The sequence below is a fragment of the Aythya ferina genome (genome assembly GCF_964211825.1).
Source record: "Aythya ferina genome assembly, chromosome: 6".
NCBI lineage: Eukaryota > Metazoa > Chordata > Aves > Anseriformes > Anatidae > Aythya > Aythya ferina.
Window position 1 is genome coordinate 16,838,715 of NC_140303.1, and position 26,479 is coordinate 16,865,193.

General features: G+C 39.7%; 1 protein-coding gene across 3 annotated transcripts in view; it reads right to left on the reverse strand.

The window, feature by feature from the left end:
* Window positions 1–1,029: 1,029 nt before the first annotated feature.
* Window positions 1,030–26,479, reverse strand: part of ITPRID2 (ITPR interacting domain containing 2) — a 41,809-nt gene continuing 16,359 nt past the window's right edge. For 2 of the 3 annotated variants that reach the window (XM_084524797.1, XM_084524799.1), the window contains 9 exons: window positions 20,288–20,382; window positions 15,385–16,635; window positions 12,907–12,987; window positions 12,419–12,546; window positions 11,373–11,523; window positions 10,189–10,254; window positions 9,044–9,454; window positions 2,704–2,828; window positions 1,030–2,289 (listed from right to left, as the gene is read on the reverse strand). In XM_084524797.1, coding sequence (XP_084380923.1) covers window positions 2,718–2,828; window positions 9,044–9,454; window positions 10,189–10,254; window positions 11,373–11,523; window positions 12,419–12,546; window positions 12,907–12,987; window positions 15,385–16,635; window positions 20,288–20,382 — 2,294 coding nt within the window. In that variant the 3' untranslated portion in view covers window positions 1,030–2,289; window positions 2,704–2,717. The remainder of the gene's footprint in view (window positions 2,290–2,703; window positions 2,829–9,043; window positions 9,455–10,188; window positions 10,255–11,372; window positions 11,524–12,418; window positions 12,547–12,906; window positions 12,988–15,384; window positions 16,636–20,287; window positions 20,383–26,479) is intronic. The other variant, XM_084524798.1, reaches the window with a different exon arrangement.

The following is a 26,479-nucleotide window of genomic DNA, read 5'->3' on the forward strand; positions in this document are numbered from 1 at the left end:
GATTACAGAAAATTATGTGCTTGTATATTCATTAGTTTCAGTATAGCTTTTAGAAATATTGTCTTGAAATGCCTTTATTTTATATTATGCCGGAAGCTCGCAAATCTGCCTTCCATCAACTGAATGAAAAGTTGGCATTCTTTCTCTCACTTCTCAGGATATATTAAACATTAGACTCGAAGTTGCTGAGATCAAATAGTCTTATAAACTCCAAGCTAACGAGCCCCAGATACTCTGGGACCTCGTATACAAGTGACTTTTCTCGCCAAGGCGGAGTGTGGCCAGGCTGCCGCACCCGCGGAGGATGCTGCTGGCAGCCCCTGTTTGACGGCCGCCAGCTCCCGGGGTGTTTTCCTCCATCACTCCATCAGAGCCATAGTTGTCACCTTTCTTGGAACACCACTTTGGGTAGCACACGGGCACAGGATTTACATTAACGACAGGGCATGCTAATTAATCTGGCTGGGGGACAAGGGGAGCATCTGCTGCTCCAGTTATTTGGGTAAGCTTTGGCTTTGCGCATTCACAACCGGAGGTTGTAGCACTCGGGTCTGGCTGTGTGTTCTCTGGGTGACATTTTGCAGTGGAACTACGTACTCACGCAAGCTGCAAAGGAAAGGAGAAACCTACTGCAGCTTGCAACCTCATACAAATTTCCACGCACAAGTGATGTTGGAGTTTATATTTCAGCTTCTAAGCATGCAAGATGAGGTTTTCAAGAAAGCTCTGGCTCTACTCACAGGGACAAATTCTGAGGAGAGGTTGAGCCCAACCAAATTCTTGAGAGCTGCAAGAGGAGCCAACAACCTTAAGAGTTTGCTTTTAAGTGCCAACATTTCTCTCAAAATAATATCTCACATTTCCAAAGTGTATTGGATACATTGAACATCTGAAAGCTTTTTGAAACCCAAGTTCCAAGCTTTCCTGCCATTCTCCATTCTGTGCACTATGGGCCCAAATCTACATAACTTATTTTGCTTAAGAGTAAAACATGCACAGGGAAGTGTAAAAAAACACTGACACAGATCATAGGCAAAATAAATATTTTATTGGTTTAATATACACTTTTTTTAAAAGAAATCAGCCCTCGTGTGTCTTCCTAACACAATTAAAAATCTTAGAAACTTTTTCTTCTAATATTGTTACATTTGAAACTATTTCTGATTAAAGACCTTGACACAGTAAAGAGTTTTAGTTGCTGGAAATGGCAAAGGAGTAAAGAGATTCCAAGCACAGCAAAATGGGATGTTACATATCCACTAAGTGTCTATTTGACCACATAAAACCTCCAATGACTTCCAATTTTCTCCACTGGAACAAATGCATGTTCACTAATCTAACTGAAAATAGAATCAGTGAAGGATAGGGAAGGAAAAGATTTTTTTTTTTTCCATTTTCCCCATAATACAAGCAAGGTCATTCATCCATTCCAAGTTGCACATCCTAATTGCTTTCAGAATATCAGTACTTTTATTGCATTTTGTTAATATAAATCAGAAGAGACCTGTTCTTGGAATGACTAAGAGCAGTCAACACAAAGACAAAAACAGTGCTTAAAATAAGGCACTTTTCTACAGAGGGATGGGCAAACAAACAGTAAGGAAGCAAATAAAATTAGTTAAAAGTTGTCTTCTACACAAAGATAAGGCTTTCAGTGTCAGAACTTTAAGTAGTTTTAAGTAACCTCATGTCATTCAACCACTCTGCTAATAGTAACCGCCCCAAGAATTAACAGCAATTTTTTTCAACAGGATATTTTCCTTCTTTTGAAGTGGCACTAAGTAACAGCAGTGGAAACAATTATTGGTTGTTTCAAGCTCTCAAAGTGGATCAGTTATTGCACAATAAATACCTCATAGAGGTCAGTGTTTTTTGTTTGTTTGTTTGTTTGTTTTTTCTTTTTCTTTTTCTTTTTTTTTTTTTTAAAAAAAGTAGGCTGAACATGAGCGTGTTATTTATAAATTGGTTAAGTTTGCAAATTTTCAAGTTTCATGATGCATCACTAAAAGAAATTAGCTACACAAAAATTTACAACAAGGACATACAAATAAATACAAAACCTTTCAGAGAGCCACAGTTTTGTTGATGCTTTATGGAAAGTAATAAACTAGTTAAAGTGTCTAAGTCTTTAGATAGGAACTCAAGGAAAGGCACACATCATAGAACCAAGCGTCGAATACAGTAGCCTATCTCAGCAGCTTTAACATCTCCTGAAGCAAAAACAACTTGACACTTGCCAGTGTATGCCACCCAAAGCAGAATTCCACAGCATTTCGGGCTACATTCAACCTTGCAGAAAAGAGAAAGCAAGAAAAATAGCTAAATTAGATTTCTGGAAGTCTGCTTTCTGTGTTTAAGCATGTATTTTGTTAACATTTGTGTCTAATGCAGGCATACTAAGGAAATCTTCATGCATTATGCATTCATATGTGAAGTCACCACGGAGGACACTAAAAGAAACAAATAAAAAAATCAAGGACCACTACATGAAAACTGACAGTAGGATGGGCCAAACTATAAAACAGCTGATTTTCCAAAGCTGTCCAGGATATCAATAACCTTTGTGTTTAATGAACCTCAGTTCTGATCACTTGTATTTCAGGGGGGAAACAAGCAAGATTTAAGTTAACAATGATATTTCACATGATAAAAAAATACCTTCAGCGAGCTACTGAATGGTTCTGGCAGATTGACAAAGATTACCTGTAGTACCCATTTCATGGCTGTGCATCTTGTTTTGTAGTTGCAGATCTGCTTTGGGGTGATACGGCTGCTAACAATCCACTTACTATTTCTCGCCTTATTTCACCAACAATAGATTCCTTGATCTGAAAGGGATTAGAGGAATTTTTAAGCTCAGTAAGTTATACAACCAATGACTAAAACTAAGTGATATTGCAGACATGTTTGACATTATCAACATATGAAAGCATAAAACACCAAAAAAAATCAACTTTCAAATAGATAAATATAAGAGGGTTTCCATTGGAAAAAATAACTGTAAGTAATTTTAAAGTTCTTACAAATCATATAAATGCAAAGCAAAGTAGTTTTATTTTTCCAGATGGTAAGTATATCTGCATTTTCTACTCAGGATTGCTGGTTTTATGGTAAGAAAAAATATATTTCAAGTATGCAAAGTTCTGAAAATAGCATTTCAAGATATACACAACAAAAGCACCCCAAATGCACCTTTTTTTAACATTAGTTATATTTTGAAAAGGAGGGCAGTATCTATCTACCTCACAGATGCATTATGCAGTAGGAAAGGTCTAAGTCTATGAAGATGAGCTGCTCTCTTCATATAAATCAAGAGGAAGATAATCCTAATCATATTCTCAGCAGCAAAGACAAACAGAGAACTTCAACAGTTCCTCACATCATCTGTTGACCAACGGGATATTGTCTGTGCCAGCAAAGACTGTTTTTCACACTATTGTGACAAAACATTTACCCATTAAGTTTAATTAAAGGAAATATAGTTTATAGTTAAAAACAGAAACTACACCTAGTAGGCACCTAACTGTGAGTGAGGCCAGGACAAAGAAGGGACAGAGCATTGGTAGCTACAGTAAAAGAAAAGAAAGAGCAAATAAGGTAAAAAAACAGTTCTATAATAGCATATTGTGCTGGAAAGGAGAAACCTAGACACAATACAGAAAAATAATATGGGCTGTTCACAAGTAAAAGAAATCTTGGGCACCGATTCATTTTTGGACAGTCTTCACTTCAGGAACCAGTAACAAGTGAGATGTGGTTATAGGGACAGGTGAGGACAATGACGGTGGAAGAATGTAGGCAGGTGAGAAACAGAGCATGGCAACCATGGTCAGTTACGTTAACACTGATTAGACCAGCTAGGCAGTGTCGTTTTCTTTTCCTTACAAAATACCTTTCAGCATCACTTCAGAAATAGCTTTCAAGTGCCCGAGTAGCTGTAATGAATGTGAGACTAAATGCCAGAAAAAAAAGCCCTTATTTCTTACCCTGGTTTTGCCAATAAAAAATCTGTTCGTGTTCTGATGCCCCACCAATACCACGGGATTAGTATTTACTCAGATTTAGCCTTCCTAAAGGCCTTGCCATGTTTGAATAGCCCTCTTTTCATCCCTGTGAACATCTTGCAATTATTCTTGTAAGTCTCCCCTTTTCCTGGTGCGTCAAAAGGATTAAGCAACAACGTCAGAAGGGTGGCAGCAGAATTCGCAACGGGTTATTTATCCCTTGTCCTCATTGGCAAGCAATTCAATCCCTAAACCATTAGCGGCAAAGTTCCTTGTTTCATTACTACTTTGCATCAAGCAGAAATTCACAGACTACAATATTACTCGGAAACAGGTTTTCAGCTGCATTGCTTGCTGTTTAATAGACAAAAGAAAAGCCAGCGCTCAACAGGACCCATTTTACTGACTGCCAAAAGTCCTGTGAATATCTATGCTGATGCATGCATGCATATGTACAAAGCTTTAGGACCAATGTCAATTCAGTAAGTGCCTCCTGGATTTAGAAACTCTGGCAGATGGAAAGACACCATGCAGACTTGACAGATGCAGCAGGAAGCATGAGTTTTGTGAGAGCCCACGCCACACAGCAGCCTGGCTATCCAGCAGGTCCCTGCTGTAGCAGAGCTCTGCTCACCTCTTTGCAGTGTTATTCTCAGCATCACAAGGGCTGGGTCTCTGAGGACACTAAAAAGCAGGCACTCTGTGCCCTCCTCTCAGGATAGACAAAAATAAACATCACTTTCCAAAGTAAGCTAATAAAAGCTTCCCAAATTAGCAAGTAAATGGTCTACTATGACAGTCTTGTGATGAGGCAGAGACTGGGAGGAAAGCAGCTCCTGCTCTGTTCTCAGCTCTTCCAACAGCTTCTCACTCGACCTTGCTAATTCACTTGAGCCTTCTGCCTCTCACCTTTCTGCTCAGAACACAAGGCCACCCTCTGCTGCTGCTTTTCACTGCCGCTGCTTCCTCACTCCTTTTGAGACCCATCAAGGTCATTCCTCCATGGTGAGCATGGTATCGATTCCTGCACTGACTCAGTCTCGTGTGCCTGTCATGACATTTGCCAATATTTGTCTTTTTCATCACAAGCAATTTAGGGCAAGGTGCACCTTCCATTTACTCTGCACAGGGCACAGCACTATGCCCAGGCTTCCTCTGTAGGAAGGACAGAAGGCAGTCAATGCACGCTCCATCCATATTTTTAGCAGCTGAATGAAAAATTAAACATTTGAAAGAGGAGAGAACCCACTCCACAAGAGGAGATAAGTTATGATATTTATACTACATTAATACAATGCTAATATTTAATATTGCATTAATAACACAGTTCCACATTCACAGATAGTTTCACTACAGTAAACCAGTAATCTTTCTCACTATGAAAGAACTGCCATTACCACAATCTTATGTTGCTGCTATATAATGAACTCCGTGACAGTGAAATGTGTCTTAGTGGCAATTCTGGAGGTAGGCCTTCTGCAGCTGTTGATGGAAAACAGGCATAAGGCTTTTCACTGTCCTCTCATTCTTCATCTGAGGTATGTTTTCTAGAATTAAAAGAATTATCTTCTAGTCAGATTTCTTCTTGTGCCACTTCTTCATGGCAGCACTGATGAGTTTGCATGCTTGTAAAATGAGGAACTAAATGACCTGCCCAAGGGAAAGACGACCAACAGACATTAAAATTTTGGTCAATGCTGAGCTAACATGGCTTTAAATGGAAATGGAAGAGTGAAGATTCTCTATCCAGCCATCTGTCCATCCTTAAAAGTCTATCACAATCTCCTCAAACCTGTTGACTTGAAAATTGTACATTTTTTTTAAAGGACAACTTTAAAATGTCATTTATGATGGAGGACTGTTAGCAAAAGCAAACAAACAAAAAAACAACAACAACAAAAAAACACATTACTCTTAAACAGAAAGTTTTTCATATTATCCCATCTTCTGAACTGCAGAAGAGCAGAGTGAGATGGCCTGGTTACACTCCTAGTCACACTATGACCTACATGTCAAGTAGTAAGTACCTCATGTGATACTCCAGAGGAGATCAGGCTGTATTTTCAAGAAAACAAGGAGGCCACTGTTTGACATTTAACATTTCGCATTGTTAAATGCTTTTCTGTGGGAGTTAGTCCATTAATGCTAAAAGTTAACACCAAGGGGTTGTTTTTTTTTTAATGCCAGCACATAGTTGTGGGTCAAAGCTCACATACGTTGCAACCCACCCAGGCAAATTCTGTAACACTGCCTGACTTCTCTTTCCCCAACACAAGGTCAGGCAGCTACAGAGAATGGGAGGAATAAGCAATGGTTTAACATTTGTGAGTGCATATATCAAGAATGCATACTAATAGACTTCTTTCTTTTGACAACAAGAACAGAACTCCTTCGCTAACAATAGGGCTACTTAAGGAAGACACATTTCAATTTGTGCTATGTTTTAGCTCTAACGAAATATAAGAGATTTTCCTGACCAATATTTAATAGTACATTCTTGCTCTGCAAAAACTACCATGTGCTATGAACCAATGCAAAACTTCTCATGTTCTGAATCAGAGATGATCCAAAACAAGCTGCCAATGCAGCCAAACTGACGGACAATCTCTCTGTGTGCTCAAACATTTACAAAGTGAGTCAAGCTCAGCTATTTGCTGACTACTCGTATCTGAATACTAGTCTTGCAGTTCAGCACAGATGCTTTTAGCATTACTAAGTCCCTAGTGCCACACAACCCAAAGAACATTCTCTATGCAGAGTACACATTTTATTTTTTTGTTATCAATTAATAAAGTTAAAAAGGAATCTTCACATAGGATAACCTCAGAGAAAATACTGACTGAAATAACTCTGTACTCTGACTCCAGCTCCCATTATCGTCTCTGTTGTTCTTACAATACATTTGAATTACAGCTCTCTCCTTCCTCTCTTTTTCTCCTTTAGCAGCATCCCACCATGACCTGTGAAATGCAGATTTCTATAGAACTGTTGGACACAACACAAAAGAAATATTTTGGTTTCAGCTCAGAATCAGCAGTAAAGTGCAAGGCATGATAAGTACATGTGCAAATATTCTCTGAATGCTAGGCAAGGAATCTTTTTAAAAATGGATGAAAAGAAAGCAAATGGACCAGGAAGAGAGAAATTGGGAACTTCAGGAGTATTTTATGACATCTCCTAAAACAAGGCCTTTCCCAAGACTTCTTCCAACTCCAGCACATAGAAGATAGCAGCAGGAGGGAGGCAGGGTGGCAGGAAGACATTTGGAACATAAATGCTTGCCACCCTGCCATGTTCATTCATTTGCATTCAAAGTAGAAGTTTAAAACTGTAGCGTCACAGGCTCCACTGTAAGTATCAATGATGGCCAGAGGGTGTTCAGTTCCAAATGCTAAGCACAGTAATGACGAGGTTGTAGGTCCAGTAGTATATCACCATGAGCTGACTACAGTACCCTTCCTTCCACAAGATAATGCCTCTGTCTATAACTCATCCCACTGACTCTAATGGGGCTACCGATGGGGCAAGGTATTATTCAGTACCATGAGGGCACTTATTGAAAGCTGGCATCCACCTCACCTCACTGCCAAACTGTATCCTATTTTAACACCAGCAGTTTTCTGACTGTTAATGCTTGTGGCTAAGCATCATTCTTTGCAGTCTCAGCTCTGATTATATATGGAGTTACCCAAAGCTAAGCAAAGTAAATATCTTCATGTACTTCCAGCTATTATCTTCAATCAGAACATTCCTTAGTAATGCTTTTCTGCTTCACAGATCTCACTGTGCAAGAGTTAAGTGCCTACACATAGCAAAGCCCACAGTGAGTCAGCCAAGAGAACATCTCCACTTGCAGAGACAGACACAGCAGTCTTGTGGTCACACAATGAGTAAAAGGATACTTTATAGTCCAGTACATTCTGCCTGTTTCTGCACTGGAAGAAAGGGGCTAAAGGAGTGGCAAAAGATCCCTCTGGAATCACAGCTCCTGTTTTATTACAGGAGAAGCCTGTCTCTCATCTGTTTTAAAGACAAAGCTGGTTCCAGTTATTCACTGCCTGAAACCAAACAGACCTGGGTGGCACCTCAGCATTACAACCTGGCCTGTTGCATATTCTTGAGCATGGCACCTCTGTTGGCCTTTACAGTGGATTATGACAGCACCATACTAAAGCTTCAAAGGATGTGCTAAAGGGTAAGGATTCAATGACCCCTAGCTAAAGGCTAAGTGGTCCCTCTCCGGTGAAAGAGAGGGAATAAAACCCACAAGTTCTCAATTCCCATATCTGTACTCAGAGCAGGAAGAGCACCACTTTCTCATAGGCACTGCTTTTGAAAAAAAAGTTTCTTTTTCCCATTTATACTACTTGCCATAAATCTTTTTGTCACGTCACTGAAAAAGCAAGCATGTAATTTTAGTGCTGTTTTTTAACCTGGACCACAGGATAAATATCCAAGCACCCTTCAGTTTCATTGACTGCCAGTGAAACTAGTCCAACAGCATTGGTCCAACCTCAGTCTTGATGTCTGAAGTAATTTCTCATCTGACTTCAGCTTGCTTTACTTACTCTCCTCAAGTTGTTAGTGGTTTGGGGTAGAGGGACTGGGCAAGTATTTTTAACATTTTAACATTTACTACAAGTTGTTTTAGATACAGTGTTTCATCAATCAAATGAAATCCAAACTGGCATTTTAGCAAGCAAACATGACAGAGAAATTTTCACTTGGGAATCTGAAATACTGATGCATAACCAAGAAGTAGAGATGGTAAATTCTTTCTCACTTAGACTCATAGTAGCAACTAGCTATTAATTTGTGTGCTAACCACTATCACTGAAAAACATCTACTGCTTTGCTTGAGAAAAAAACATGGCTTGACGTCTCATGACACACTGTGAGTCTTTAGAAATAGGACAGTAATAGTAAGGAGACTTGGCTTGAGAGGGAATAAAAACCTGGTGGCAAAGAGTTACATGTAATTTGGCTTTAATTTTCAGAAAAAAACTGAACATCTTAGATCTCAACCCCTCTCTCCTCACCTCTCGTATAACTTGCTGCAGTTCTTCCTGCTCCACGCTTTTGTGGATTTCATCAACCGAAGGCATTCGAGGGACTTTTTCAAGTTTCTGATCCACCTCCAGCTTGGAGTCTGCAAGCTCCTCAGAGCTTTCCACCTGTTGTCCAGTGCCTGCTCTCACTGGGGGTGCTGGTGTTAAGGCAACAGAGGCTCGGTACAACTTCTTGCTCTGACTTTTAGACTTTCCCGTTAGCTCAGAAGATCCAGCACCAGCTTTTCTACTTGCAGTGGAGCACACTGAGGAGGAATCAGAGTTTCCATGGGAGAATACGGACTCTGTACCCTCTGCTGGTAGAGTTTCCAGTCCAAGATCTCCCAGTCCCAAACCCAGTTCAGACTTCAGAAATGACTGCTCTCGCATAAGTTCTGAGACCTAAAGATTCAGAAAAGAAACAGGCCTGAATAAGCATATAAAAAAGTCAAATACAGACACAGCCATGCTTTCTTGTTATTTATTCAATCACTTACTCATTCCCTCCATGTAACAAATATGGCTATAAAATAAATATATGCTTTGCCTTTATGACTGCAACAAAGAGGACCATAAAAAGGAATGGGCTCTTTTGAAAGCCAACAAAAATAAGAACTGTGGCAGTTCCTCAAACCACTGACTTTTGCAATACAGATGCACCCTGCCAGAGCAATTGACAGAGGCACACGTAAAAGCTTGATTTTATTTTTCTTTGCTAAAACAATTCAAGTTCTTTTTTTTTTTTTTTTTTTTTTTTTCCTGCAGTCTTTGAACTCCTACCACTTCAGTGGTTCAGGAGCTTACTCTGGACTCCTAGCATAATCTTCATAGAAAAATAAGAAATAATTTTCCCTGGAAAACTCACCATCATTAGTCAATAAATGCAACAACATCTCACTTCTGCATATTCCTCTTAAAAATAAACAAGACTTTACAGCTGCTTACACCTATGGTTAACTTTGCTTAAGGGAAAATGCAACTATTTTCAACAGAACTACTGAAGTGAGTAAACTATTTCCAGGACTGTGTGACAAATGAATCTCCTGTGATCTTTTATTTTTATTTTTTTTTAATAAATTCCTTCCTGTTATTTATTTATTTATTTTTCTTAGCAAAACATACAGCATGCTACTTACTGGTTCAATGACATTCAGTGGAGAAGGGCATGATAGATTGTCAGCACTTCTGCTACCATACATACCCTGAAAAATTAAGATAAGTTAATGCATTGAGGATTTTTTTTAGAGCTGCCAGAATCTAACATTATAAACACATAGTGTCTCAGACAACTTTCGGTAGAAGCAGAAACTTGGAACCAGGAAGCAAAATGGGTTGGAGAAAGTTTATTTCAGTCATTTTTAAAGCTAGCCCTCTTCTATAAAAGGATTTACAAAAAAGAAGAGATATTTATATGTTTCAAAGAATGCAAGCTTGGCTTGGGATCACAGTAATACCATATTTTCCTGTTCTTGGGTTTCAATTTTTTTCCCATGACAAAATACTAAAGTGGAAGATGTGGCCAGTGCTTCTTCTGTAGAAGAGGATTGGCTAAGAAAGAGGAATGAAACCCAGGAAGAACATATAATACTTTCTGTCTCCGCTTCTTTTGTTTGGCTGATGACAGAGTTGCAGCAGGAAATAGAGGAACAGTCTTCTGCTGAGCAAAAAAGAAGAGAAAGGATATAGCCACACCACCAATAAACAGACACCAGTGTCCTTTCCCCCACTGCTCTTGAGCTTCTGGGAGAGTGTCTGTGCAAGCAGAGCCTCTCCCTGTGTTTGGTAGGGAGTCAACATGATCATCTGAAGGAGCTACAAAAAGAAGTGGAAAAAGTAACCTGAAGATGACTACTGGATTTTCCTCTTTTTTGTTCCATGGAGAGCTGGAGGGAACCATACGCTGATTCTTGGGAGAGAAACACAGTGCCTTGTCTCTATACCCTCCTTTCACAAGGAAGGAAATCAGTGCAGAGAAATTCCAGAAAGATCATCATCACCCCACAAGGATTTCAGACATGAGCACTACCTACCAGAACTCAAAATTCCCAGGGTCATGAAGAAGAAAAAGAAGAAAGCACTGAAATCCCCCAAAATATGTCCTGACATGCATTAATAGCAAGAAAGACCCTCTAATTCTACATCTTTTCCCTAAGATGCAGACACAAAACAATAAAATGACCCCTGATAATAGACACATTGTCATTAGATTCCCCAGATGTCATCCCTTTATAAGAGTTTTAACAGTAGTGGTTTATTAACATTAAACCGATGCACATTACACTGAGAAAACATATAATGATGTTGAAAAAGTAATACTTACTACATGTGTTTGAGGTCTGTAAGGGGAAGACATGTGCAGACTTCTCAGCTGGTCTTCTAAAGCAAGTAGACGTTCCTCTAACTGCATCTCTAACTCCTGAAGCTCCATGCGGACAGACTTTCTTAAGCTCTGCAGCTGATCGGCTTCATATCTATACAAAATCCATTACAAAAAGAACAGTGGCATTCACTGCACTCAGCTGCACATCGCAAAGGAGGAATTGGGCATGACAATCCCACGAGCAAAGGACTCCATGCAAGGGATTTCAAGGTGGAACACAGGTTTCTTCTTTCACTAAAAATCACCTGAAAGTCTGAAAAGGAACTAAGGTCTTGCTACACTTATGGAAAGGAAGCTTGGAGAAAATATATCGCTCCATGCTGAAAACTAAACAGGGAGTATCACAGTTCTTAGCTTTACAGTAGCAACTGCGTTTTGGCCTAGACACCACTGCCAAAGTAGGCCAACTGATTTAAAACATATTTACTTTTAAAGTGAGTTAGTGAAGAGTTAATTGAAATAAAGTAAATAAATCAGCAAAAAAATTGTTTCACATCAGCGGTTCCTGCAACCCATGGTGAGCAAACACACAGAGCCAGAATAATGAATGCCATCTGTGACTTGTTGAGTGGCTACTGTGAGTTGGAATTGTAGCATCTGAATGCTATTTTTATTTTTTATTTACATTTATACAGAAAGGGATGGGGGAAATCTAAACTGAAAATCTTTAAGATTTTTCCTCTCCAATATCCTATGATAAAGTCCTTAAAATCCACAGTTGTAAAATCACTTTCCAGAAAGGAGAAAAAAAATAATCATCAATTAATGAGAAATAAGAATTAGAAAAAAAAAAAAAAGAAAAAAGATCCTCTAGAATGAAGACATACACAGATGAGAGTAAACAACTATTTTGGCCACAATTCAGCTCCAGCCTTGTTCAGATTGAAACTAATAGATTTTTTTTTTTTGCTCTGATTTCACAGGCAGCAGCTCATTTCTTGTAGTGCCAAAGTGCTTTCTCTCTTTTAAAAATAAAATCATTTTACCTTTCCTCTTCTGTCATGTGCTGATAAACTGTTGTCTGTTGACGTAACATAGCCAATTCCAAATCCATCATTTGGGTTCTAAATAAATTTAGATTTCGCCTTACAACTTGCAGCTCCTGGAAAGTATTCTAAAATAAATAAATAAAGAGGAAAAGAAAAAAAAAAAAGAAAAGGTGAAAAAAATAATTAAATAAACTGTATTTGACTATGTGTGCTCTTTAAGTCAAGCAGAAGCTCAACAACTTCAAAATACTACAGAAATTGCATGTTACGAGCTAGCAATAATTCAAGAAAACATTTTCAGTTGCACCATACAAACACATGAAATTACTTCCATGTATTTAGGCTAATTCCTTTTCGACATTTAGGATAGAGTCATGTTATCACTTCAGAGCAAAGACCATGCATAGCACAGTCTGTGACACTTATAGGATGTTTCTTTTTATTTTATTTTGACTAAGTATCATTGTGTGAACAGGGGCACTTACTTCATAAAGAGGTAGAATAGATGATCTCTGAGTAGTGTAACCGGTGGCAGCTGAAGAATCCTGACCCCTCATCACTGGGTACTAGGGAAGAAATTAACAATTTGAAAGAGGAATGTCAACAACCCCATTTATGAACTCATCTTCTCAAATGGTCAGATTCTCCAAAAGCAGCCAATGTTAAAACACAGTCTTTCTGGCACTGTTATTTCCACCACCAAAGTAAATATTGTAACAGGAAAAGGAAATTTTACAAAATGGAAGAACCAGCTCGTAACTGAAGCATGTGCACCAAAGCTCTGTAATGCAAATGTGTTGAAGTTGAAAAAAGGAATAAAAAATTAATCCTGTCTGACACAATAAGTAGGGATAAAAGCTAAGTTTTCTGCACCAGACATGGGTCCAGAAAATGCCTAGTGCAGATTAGTGAAAACTCAGTAGTTGCAATTGTCTTAGCTAAAGACAAAGAGAACAACACAAAAAACAGAATTGAGTAAATTAACGTGTCTCATTTTCAAATCGTGATCACAGTCACATTTGTTGTGGGATTTTCCTCAGTTGTGTGTGTGTGTGCGCGTGTGTGTGCTGATTTTATTCTTGTCGTTTTTTAATTTCACCATATTGCCTACATTCAAAGATCCCTGCATACCAATGATCTCTCATGTAAACAGAATTGTTGAAGAATTTCTATTTGCATCTTGCTTCAATGTCTGCAGCAAGCAGTTAAAATTCAGGGGCTGTTACATGTAGAGACACGGCACAGCAAAGAACAGTGGAAACAGTGAAAACATTTACCTTTTCAAACATGAAAAAGACAGCTTGTCCAATATAATTTTGAAAGAATTCAAAGGACTATTGACACGCCACGGAAAATTTGAAGCATGTCCATTTACCTAGAGGAGCTTTGCTCAAACATGATCACATTAAGGGGATGGATGTTTTGTTTTTCCTCTCCCAGTTTTCTCTATTCCCTGTTCTGTTGGGAACTTATCTACTCCTCTTTTTTCCTTCTTAATAACAGAACCATATATTTGAAACATCTCAATATTTTCTATAGTAGACTGTATGTGGAATATGCTGTGTGCCAAACTCAATCTTGTCTGCAGAGAAAAGCAGCACAAGGAAACTATGTATTGGAAACAATAGCTTTTCATAAAAATATCTGTAGTGAGAAGGACCAAACTCTCCAAAATGGAACTAGTCTAGACAAATTACTCTGGAAGGAGGACGAGTGGGCTAGGAGATGTTATTATCCCCTCTGAAACTGTTTTTTTTTGTTGTTGTTGTTTATATTATTATTATTGTTGTTGTTATTATTATTATTGTTATTATTATTATTATTTAAATCAGTGTGAACATAAATTGTGGGTGTAATTCAGAGGTTTCTTCTCCAGCAGCTTTAGTTAGCATGGTATTAAGTAGTGACACTATACCCTGACCCCATAGCAAGGCTGCAGTTCATTCACACAAGGTAATTTTACAAAGAAGATCAAATTCTGAAGATGCTCACTCTCAGGCACACCTTGAACAATGGCTGACTTGAAACCCCTTTGCCTGCAGCTTTCCACTGCAGTGCTGTGTCACAATACCAAAGGGATCTAAAAAAGAACACCACAGCCCACCACCTCCAATAAGGAGCAGAGAAGCAGATGTTTGTACTTAGATAAAACCCACAGAAGACACTGAAGCTCTACCACTGCATATTCTTCATGCATTCATATATCAACAAGCAGGGTGTGCAAGTGCACTGCCTATATAGCCACCTGCAGCAGCTTGCAGACTCCTAAGTTGGATCATGAACTCATTGAATAGCAGTACAGAGGTGGCGGAGAGGGGACAGTTGGTAATCAGGAGGGAAAGAGCAGAAGGTGTCACAGAAACCAGTAAAAAAATATGTGCTTCATTTTAAAGCACTTCTCTGACAGGTAAGATGGCCAAAATTTCAGACATTGTGACAATACTGATTCTTTATAAAAGGCTGATGACTTCATGTTGACTAGATGAACACCCAGAGTTGAACATCCATAAGGTTGGCAAGAAACAGCACAGACATATGCATGGAACAAACAGTCCTCACTGACATTATTACTGAAGCCATGGGACTCGCAATGAAAAAAAAATCATTCACAGAAGAGACAGATTAAAGTACCATTAAAGGCAATATGTATTTTCAAATCTAAAGCTAATGACTATCAACTTAAACTAATAGCTGATGAAGCATACATTGCTCCTCTCCCCCACCCAAAATTCAACTGTAACCAGAAAAAAAAATCAATACAAAAACAGTGGAGCACTGGAGTGATGATCATTTGACACATTAAACAGAAGCTCTTGAAAGAAGCAGCAAACCAAACTTGCACAAAACGTCCTTGTTTTCCTGATCTCCCACACTACACAAAAGTATATTCAGGCTAACATTTTGGTTTGATAAGAATAAACTACGAAACCTCTTTGCCAGGAGAAATTTTTTCTTCCTCTTACCTGTGAGAGGTTCTGCAGGGAGTTTCGGATGTCGTGTAGGACTCGGCGCAGTTGCATCTCCACGGTGGAGGGCGGGTTGATAGCATGAGGTCGATGAGGATATCCAGAGTGCCTTGGAGAGAAGGGACAGCCGAAGGGGGAAAGCAAGGAGCTGAAGGAAGAACCGGAGATGCTCGGGACACTGTGGGTGCTCAGCGTCCTGACGTGCTCACAGAGTGGTCTGTCCTGCCACTCAGTGGGAAGGGAGTGGAGGGAGCATGTTGACTGGGACATGTGTGCTGGCGTGTGCAGTGGGCAGCTCTGTCCCCTGGTGGGACTGGGCTCCTCAGACCGCCTGCGGGGCCCAGCCTGGGGAACTTCTTTTTTGGAGGACGAAGGCGCAATGAACAGCGTAGATTTGCACACAGGCTGGCTGGCAGCTGCCTTGCCCTCCTGTTTGTCATCCTCGGACGTTAGTTTCTCATCTTCCTCCACACGTGTGTACTTGTAGGTGAAAGAAGGAGGACCACACAGAGTCTCTTTTCCAGGAGCTAACTGGACGTTCACAGAGGACACCACTTTCACTGGATTCAGTAATGCAGTTGGGAGAGACTGAGACCGCCTTAGAGGATAGCCCGATTCAGCAAGCCATTGTCTCTGCTTTCTCAGGAGATCTTTTGACTTAAGGAAAGCGCGTCCGGCCCTGGAATCAGATGTGCTGATGATCCTCATCTGGGCTCTTTGCAAAGCAACATGAACCCTGTCCACAGATGATGGGGAGGAGCTGCCACCTTCCAGAGACTCCAGTGACTTGAGGATATGGTGCGTTTGATACTGAGGAAACTCAAATACATTGTCTTTGTCAACATCACTTTCATCACTGCCTTCCTCCAGCAGCTCCAATTCTTTTTGCTCACTGGAAACATGTTCCTCTTTAGAGCTGACCTCTCCTGCAACTGTCTTCAACACATAAGATGACTTGCTTTCTCCTCCATTTTGTTCAGTTTCATAGTCATAGATTTTTTTATCATCTCTACTTCTGCTTTCAGAATGTGCCTCTACCTTTCCTTTCTCTACCTGAGAGATATCATCCTCTTCATCTTCATCATCCTCCTCTTCTTCCTCTTCATCTTCTTCCTCCTCCTCAAACTTATTGAAACAGGGCAGTTCCTTGGCTATTGGTGTCTTCTGTTCCTCACTATGTGATGTCACGGTTGTCTCACTGTCACAGCTGTCAGCACTGCTTCCCATGCCTTGCAAAGACTCCTGGACCTAGGAAAGATTCAAACCAGCAAATGGGTGAACATACTGGAGACTCGTCTACTGCCTTCTCAGGAAGTCAGACTAAGAGTCTAAGTCCATATCCATTAGGCATTATGGTAGAATAATTCAAAATGATTTTCACGTGCAGGAGAAACAGTGAAAGAGAACAAAGAAACCATAATATCAGGTATGTGAGAAGCATACTGAAGTATGGCACATAAAGGAGATGGTTTGGGGAAAAAAAAGAAAAAAAAGAAAAAAAAGCAAACTATTCACACATTTTCTTGATTTGACAATAAACTCTTTATTACTAGAACAGAAGTGGCAGCAGTAAAATTCTAGTATTTTAGGTAGCAATGACAAAGGGATATCAGGGTGAAGGTACTGTGGCATGTGCCATATATAAAAGTTCACACTCAGCACTGAAACCAAGGGTTGTGTTAGGGAATGCACACAGAGAAGTGAGGAGAATCACGGATTCTCCTGTACCAAGAATGGGAAAAAACAGTCTGCCTATATACACAGCCCGTTTTAAGTCACAGAATTGTTTGATTCTGGGAATATAATATTCAGCTGCTCATCTCCATTGAAGACAATCCAGCACATTTACCCTATTCTCCATTCCTTTTTCCTAATACATCTTTCCCTTCTTATTATAAACTACATTTTAAATTCCTTATTGCAGAAGGATGCATTTCCCTATATACTTGATCAGAGCATCAGTATTAGACAGCTGTTAATTTAATAGGGAAAAAATGGCAGGAAAAGTCTATGGATTGCAAAGCATATTCCTTAGGCCAGTCTGATTGACAGGTATATTTAGATGTGGGCACAAATTTTTCATAAGATATGTGGTCACATAAACTAGAAATTTAGAGAAGCTTTACTATCTCTAACTTTTGCAGTTCTCTCTGTTGTTAGGATACTATTAGTTCCTTCTAGAGAGAATATTTATGGTATACATTGCACAATACTTCTGTCTCCAACAACCTAAAGGAGAATTTCATTCACAAAGGTCATCATTCTAAATATGTGCTTAGCATTGCACTCACTGACACAGCCACAAATTAGTATTAAAGACTGTACAGGTTCAGATACTGTTCGAGTCAAAGGTATGACAAGAACAAAAGACTGTAATGTCTAGGTGAAATTAGGTGTGCTACAAGCACATGTATCTGTCTCTCTAATTCTCCATCACATTGTTTACTTACAAGCCAAGCAAACAAAAATTCAAGTACTTGGATGGAGAATTTTTTCTAACTTCTTTGGTAACATGAAACTCCCCGGAAGAATATCCTACCCTGAAACCAAAATATCCCCTAGAAATCTTTTTTTGGCTGTCAAGGAAGAAAGGAAATATGATTCCAGTTTGTCAGTTTTCTCATGAGTTCCAGAGGAATGCTATGGCTGCTAGAGTCAATTATTTAACAGTAGATGGCACTAACTTACCATACACTCCTCTGTATCCCCTTCATCTTCTTTTCATAGGTTCTCTTCACTAGCTGCCAAGTTCTCTTATTCCCTAGTCTCATTATTCATCCATATTTTCTAAATTCAGCTCAGTACTTGGTCTGAATAAAGCAGTGACAGTGGCAGAAGAAAGCCTAGCAACTCCATGGCACAGATCTCATGCAGTCTCAATTTATCTTTTCAAAACAGCATAATAGAAAGCAGAAAAATCTCATCACTTTGCAACCAACGCAAACAAACTCCACTAGCCTTCCAGTGAAGAGGCATTTAGTTGTAACACACTTTTAATGGACTCTTTATCAGGTTGTAACCAATACAATGATCAGGAGTGACCAATTCTAGTCTGAGACTCCTTCTAAAATGCCTGCCAATTTCAGTGTAGCCCCAGTTTAGTACAGAGTAGAACCAGTATCTCAGATTACTATGCTCATTACAGAAACTCATGCTCATGATTTCCTTTCTTCTCTCTGTTGCTCTTGGTAAGTGTAAATTTATGTTTATTGGAGACACAAGGACTAACCTGTCTTGTCTTCCATTTTAGTACTCAGATGGCAAAGTACTAAACGGAAAAGGACAGAATACCAGTACCAAAACTGAAAAGCAAACTTTGGTGGATGGGGAGGATGGGAACCTCCTCCTAGTAAGAGCAAAATGGCTTTTAAAATGTGTTTGGTGTGCCACAAGGAAAGTTACTGTAGTGTAAAAAAGCTCAGTAGCTGAAAGCCACAGAAATGACATTACTGGTGATACCCAAGCTTCCATTGTTGTATTCTCTTGACTGTGGTTTAGGTCCCAGACAGCTATCCAATGGCCTTGAGACCAGGACCCATTCCAGAGTTTTCTCAGGCTGATTGACAGGCCAACCAAACTATGGTTAATACTGTGTGAATGACTTAACGAGAGGCAGAGACCACCTCTCCTAGGTATCAGGTATAATGTTGAGCATATGTATGTACTGGGCAGTCTCATAAGCACCTGGCTAAACAAAAGCATCCCTCCCTTACGTCCTGAGAGCTCTGGTCAGCGTCACTGCAAATTCCAGGACCGAGATCAAAGCAACTGGAACAGGAAAGAATGTGGGAGCTTAAGACTGACTAAATATTAGTATACCTTCACAGTAAAATTAGTATGAAATTGTTTTCACATTCTTTCTGCTGCTAGCTAAAAATAAATAAATAGAAAAGCATTTAAAAATGAGTGGTAAGGCAAAAACGATGCAAGAAATTAAATGATCACCAGAAAAGCTAAGTCTTTCGTTACCTTAAATCTGATCACTGCAGTTATGAGAGGAATGGACTGCAATTCTGGAGCATGAGCCAGTGACAAAAGATATGCCATGAACAGTCCAGAAAGCCAAGTGCGTCTTGGACTGCATTACCAGTGGAGTGGCCAGCAGATGGAGGGAGGGGATTGTGCCCCTGCTGCTCTACCCTGGTGAGGCCCCACTGGGACTGCTGCATCCAGGCCTGGGGCCCCCAGCACTAGAAGGATGTGGGGCTGTTAGAGAGGGTCCAGAGGAGGGCCACAAAGATGGTCAGAGGGCTGGAGCACCTCTGCTATGAAGACAGGCTGAGAGAGTTGGGGATGTTCAGCCTGGACAAGAGAAGGCACTGGGAAGACCTCATTGCAGCTTTTCAATACTTAAAATAGATGGAGAACAACTTTTTGCTTGGACAGATAATGAAAGAATGAGGGGAAATGGTTTTAAACTGAAAGAGAGGAGATTTAGATTAGATGTTAGGAGGAAATTCTTCACTCAGAGGGTGGTGAGGCACTGGAACAGGTTGCCCAGAGAAGCTGTGGATGCCCCATCCCTGGAGGTGGTCAAGACCAGGCTGGATGAGGCCCTAGGCAACCTGATCTAGTGGCTGGCATTCCTGCCCATGGCAGGGGGTTGGAATCTTTAAGGTCCCTTCCGACCCAAGCTGTCCTATGAACAGCACACAGGAAATAATGAATTTAGAGCTTATTCCAGGCCCATGTATACTCAGATTCTCCTATCAGAAAGGCTTTAAAATTTTAACACAGTGTAAATAACTCAGCAGATCCAGTTCAGAAAATGAAAAGTTTTATCAGGACCAGGACTGACACCCATGATCAAGGTCAAACATCAGTATCCCTCCTTCCCTCTCCAGTTCTCTGCTGTACCATACTTAGAGGTAACATTTCAACCTCAATATGGGAAACTCACCTGAAGCTGATTAAATGGAGAGCAGTCTGTGGAAGAATCCTCAGCAAAGCCACTACTATCCGAGTGCTGACTAGCAGTCCGTAACAGCTGATCTGCTTAAAACAAAGCAAAACCCAACTGTAATCATTTACAGATCATAACTGCTTAAGCCCAGTCACACTCAGTACATGCTTTTCTTTTACATCAAAGTAACAAAAGTAGATAGCACAATTCCTTTTCATGCTCCCCTTTGAACAATTCAGAAAAACAACCTGTTTGTTTCAATCATATGAAGTGCAAAACCTTTCCTCATGCAAAACTCTACTTGTGAAACTTCAAGCAGAAGTGGAAGAGAAACTTTTTTTTTTTTTTTCTGTGATGTGGAAAAAAGTGTGCTGATGTTGCCACTGCTGCAGTTTTCCTTCCACAAAACTGAATCACTGGTTAATTCACATGCATTCAGTGCCACAGCTGCTTTTGTATTGACACGTACAGGTTTGCCAGCCCTCCTGATCAGAGCGATAAAGGCGTTCAGGCGTCTCCTGCCAGCCCACACCGTCCCATGCATCCAGTGGAGCAGAACTAGATGAGCAGTGCCCAGGATGGAGAACTGCTAGAGATGGTCCCTTACTGGTTTGGTGGACAAACACAACACATCCCTAACACACTGACTGGCAGCCTGCCAAAGCACATTCCCAGCATTCATTTTGTACTCCAGAGATAAAATCCTCCTTCTTACTCCTTTCTACTCATGTTAGGTTAAGTGTTTAAGTAGCTTAGAGAGACTCCAAAATCCTCACTGCTACCCAGGAGTGGTGTCCTCTGGTGCAAGCTCTACACCACAGAGCTCGTCCAGGAGATCTCAGTAAGCTCTGCAGCATGGTGCTGTGTGACAGTGCATTCTTCTCCACTGTACACAGGAGGCACTTCTCACGTTCAGGGTCTACCTCACACCCCATGACCATGGCAGCCTGAGCAACAACCACGTCTCCTCTAGTCCTCAGCAGACCTGTAAGAGCTTGGGTATGGGATAAGACCCCATCAGCCTTTAGCCCCTGCACCCTGCTACCCCCCCGCCCTGGTGCAGAAGCTTGCTGCTCTGCTCTCGGCAGCTGAACACAGAATTTTGCCCCGCATTCCTTCTTCCACTTAACTGTCATCATATAATTAATCCCAGTTCACAGCTCAATGCATTGGAATGCATTATGAAAACTGTTTTGAAACTGCTGGATATTCAAAACTAATTATTTTTTTATATTAAGTTTGATGAACATTTCGCTAATGCAGAATTAAAAGCCTGCATAGGCACAGAAGCTGGTGAACAACAGGATAGGGAAACTGCCTTTTAAACTTCTTCATCGAGGATTTCATACAGCTTTTAGGGAGTGCCTTTCAAATTGTGCTGCTACTCTGTTATCATGGTAGCCACAATATCCTGCAATGATAAACAACTTTTTTTTTACCACAAGGCAGACATCCCCACCCAGCTCCCAGTGAAGACAATAGGGATTACTTCACTTAGACCAGACCTGGCTCATAGCAAGCACACAATACAATCTACACTGCTGAAGAAGCACGGTTGCCACTGCAGGTTGCCACTACATCTGGGTCTGGTGGAAAGCTGCCACCTTCTCTGAGGTGAATAGTCACAGATTTTGGCCTCCTATGTTTCTTTTCCCATTTGGTGAATTTTAATTTAAAAGAGAAAAAAAAGGAAAAAAAAAAAAAACACAAAAAACAACAAACACCACTAGCCCTGAAAGCCTTAGCTACAGGAGAGAGATACCAAATAGTTCAGATAAAGGAATTTACTGGTGTGTGTATTGGCATCTGGTTTCATTTGCATGGAATTTATCACTGCTCAAGAAAAATATTGACCTGCCTTTCTATTTCCTTTTCAGTCATACATATATATGGACATAGATGTACAGGCTTTGACAGCCTTGCATGACAGATACTGCCAGTTAAGTGGTCAACCTAGCCCACTCATACCTGCCTCATTATCTTTATCCATGGCAAGAGATTAGTGCTGTATGAACAGATTCAAACTGCCGTAGTGCCACCTAAAGATATATTCCTTAATGTAGCCATCCATGCCTGTTGCAAAGTTACCAGGATGTTTTCTGAACATTTTAAAGCAAATCAGAGAAGACATTTTGTAAGTATGATTAGTGGTCTTCTACCATAACCTACCTTTGTCTCTTGCACATTCTCAGAATTCTCCTCTATACCACTACCATGTAAATGCAGTAAAAAGTTTTAACAAACAGGAATCTTTACTACTTTGGTCATGAAATGGTAAGGTTTGGCTCTGTAAAGATTAGAAATATCAACCATTACATTGGGCTATGCTGGTATGTAATGGTATCCACCCTTCTTGTCAACTGCTGATCCAGATTACAACCTGCTCCACAGCACCTGGATGTCTCTCAGATCCAAGCAGATTAGGGGGAAGCAAAAAAAAAAAAAAAAGCTACCAAGTTACATTTAGATCTTGGTTAAAATGCCTCTTGGCAACACTGAGTCTTAAGACAAAGAGATGCTGATCAGACATGGCTCCCCTCTCTTTACACTGAATACAGAAAACTCAGCATCAAAGGCTGATATATTATTATATACTTTTCTCTAAAAGTGTAAGGAAAGTGTGGGAAAAGGAACCATCCAAGATGAACAAAAAGAGAAGGAACAATCAAACTCATGTCCCAGTTAAACTGAGCACAAATGAAAATGTCCCTTGGATGATTGCTTTAAGTTGTACAAAATATTTAAATACTTTTAGAATACATGGAATACATGCCAAAAAAATGCAGGTATTCAGAAATATAGAAAATAAGCTATCATAGTTCACAGAAATAGATGATGAAGAAACATGTCTGTGGTTTACAAAAAATAAAAACATTACTTAGAGAATCATTATCAAACAATGAAATACTTCATTTTTTTGTAAAATAATACTCAACTACCAATGGACTGACAGTCTCACAGATCCAAACAGTCCTATCAAATAATTGTCTTACGTGTTCTGCGTCACTCTACTGCTGATGCAGAAGAGGAGAAGAAATGCACAGAAACTGCCTGTGAAGCTCCAGTAACATCTATGCTTCTTTTATTTGCAGTATTGGTAAAGCACTTTGTTTTTCATGAGGTTATTGATAAATTGACACTCCCCAACTTAGTTATGAAGTATTCCATTCTGGGATTAAAGACTTGCTGCCCCGTTTTCCCATATTGATCACACATGGCACCCCAGCACTAGTGAAACCAGTCCTGTAGGAAGCACTCCCGCGGAAACTCTTCAAAGAGTCCCCAGGGATTTCTTAGCTTCTGGATATACGAACACAGATTCCTGTGAATTCTAAATCTGTTCCAAATGTTTTCTTCTCACTCCCCCATCTCCTGTCTACAGTGGAGCTGTACCCACTAAGAGCCATAAATACAATAATACATGTATGCTAAGGACAGGAAGTGCTGCTGATGTGCTTTCTTCGCTTTCAAGGACTAAATTTTCAGAACTAGTTACTGTTTTTGAATATCTGTGTCAGATACCACAAAAGAAAGAGGTCTGGGGCTATTCAAAATTTCACAAAGCTGCTGATGGCAGCAACCAAACACAATTGACAAAGCCCTGAGAATACTTTGTTCTGTACATGTTGTACCTATATTTGTCCTGTTTGTTGGGCATTTTTGGAATGGAAGGTACTGCTGTATAAATGTCAGGAAGAATTTTGTTTTTTAACTAATGAACTTTCCTTCCAGATAACTTAGTAAAAGGTGTTTTTTTTTTCTGGATGCTTTTGTTTTGTAATGTTTATTTTGTTTTTAATAGCGGACATTTAATAGCACTGTACGTTTACAGTGCAAAGCAACTGAAGCTTACTTGTTCCTTAAAAAAAATAAAAATAAAAATAAAAATAAAAATAAAAATAAAAATAAAAATAAAAATAAAAATAAAAAATAAAAATAAAAATAAAAATCCATGAGCAAAAAGATATCTACATTTGAGGTTTGCAACAGCAAAGAACAGAATGCCATTTTGGGGCATAATGGGTGAATTAGTTCACCAAGTTTAGATTTCATAACCTGAAGACTACATCATCCAGAATTTTTTGTCTCCCTTATGACATGTTTCACAAAGACACTACTGCAGCAAAAGAATCATTTGGAAGCCACTTTGAAAAAATATGCTTACCACTTATAAGCAAAGCTAATCTGAAATGTGAAACATGCAGTAATGGGGAGCCTAAGCTACAGCACCCTCAGTGCTTTTCAAACATATGTTATTACTCTCCAGGCTACTTCAGTAGTGAAGACATTTTTTGATTTAAATACTTCATATCTTATTATAGACCCTCTTCAAATGCCTTCCCAACTGCTGTAAATGTCAGAGAAAGCATCCACAGCTCTCTGTAGAAGTAAAATGACACTGCAAGGTTTGTAACATTCTGTATTGAACGGCACTAACCCTGCTAATTAACACAGAAATACCCCTACAGGAAGAAAAAAAAAGAAAAAAAAGTATTAACTTATTCCAACAGAGGAAATATCTGGAACAAATTTTCATATATGGGTGCTTATGTACAGCACAGCCAACACCACTGAAAGTGGTGAGTCTCCATGAGAATCATCAGCTAAAATAGCACTGTAACAGAAGACCAGTGCTCCAGTGTCAAGCTGATCCCACCTCTAGTGATTGCTTGTAAGAGCAGAATTAGACATTCAGACACAACAAACAGCATTTTCAAAGTGACCACTGACACTGGATGTCTTCCAATTTGGCAAACACCTGCTTCCTGAGAAAGCAAAACTATACACCGGTTGTGTTGAACAACCTGCAAAAAAAAATGACTATTTCAAAGTTTCAGGTAAGTTTGCACCAAATACTTTACTTCTGGGTAATTTTACTGTGACCTGTATATGACAACATTGTACACTTTCTACATCTTCCAGGTGAAATAAAAAATTGGTCCCAAACTAATTTTTAGCAAACATGCAGGCTTGCCATCAGCATTGACATGCACGTAACACAGTTTACCTGAGAACTCTAGTCAATACTGGAACAAGGGCAAACTGCCATTGATTCTCTTTGCCAAGTGTATTCAGAAACAGGTGGGATATACTAGCTGGGAGACACAAACCAGCACGCACTACTCCTGCCACACTAGAGACCCGCTGCTAGAACTGCTAGGTGCCTTTCAGCACATACACACATGATCATCTAATTTTTTTTTGCTTGCATGGAGAAAGAGGGTAGTGTATCTACAGGGGACCGAAGCCACAAAACTAGCTTTTTAGAAGAAGAAAAATATACCCATATTTTTTCTACTCCCTGACTGCAGCTGCTAGTTCCATAAGTCACCTTTCTCTGAAAAGAATACTTACAAGTGCAATGCTGTGTTGTACAAAACACTGCTGAATTTGTAGCACAAGCTATCCCTAATAGCCAGTCATTAACCTTCAGCAGGTTCAGAGCATGCTCAACCATACTAATGTAATTCAGCTGACAGTTCACAAGACTGTCAGTTCATTTATGGAAAGGCAAAAAAGATGATCTCTGTGTCTTAAGACAGGTTTGTGTGCCTCTCTTTAGCATTTTATATAGATAGCTAGTCATGTTTCACCAAGATACTGCATCAAAGCTAGGCATGTAGCTAAATGCAACAAGATCTAGTTCATTAATTACACATAACAGTTAGAGAACAAACTTAATTTTCCAACTTTGGGCAAAGGCCAGTAACAATCACAAAATTTATCTGCCTTGTACCTCTCCCGAGCTTTAAAATATAAATAATGATTTGAGATGAAAGCACAGACTACCTGAGCCTCAAGAGCCAGTGCATTTTGTCACACCAAGGAATATGACTCCCATGTGGGTGCAGAGACACTAGTCTTCTCTGCAGCCAGCCCTCAGATGAAGCAGTAGCACATAGGCAAACGCTAGTCATACCATGCAATTTAGGTTTAAAACAATGTAATTTTAGTTTAAATAGGTACCTTAAATTACAGGATTTTCTAGGGGGAAAAAAAATCCCATACAATTTAAATTAACGTTTCAGTTTCACTGAGCTATCATCAATGGCACAAAAGTGAAAACAGGCAGTGAGGTTACAGCGCTGTCATCCTGCCTGTAATTTGGTTGCCACTTTGCAGTAACGTTCTGTGATTTAACTGAAATGGAAGCACACATCTTTCTAAAGAGAAGAGAAACTTTAGAAG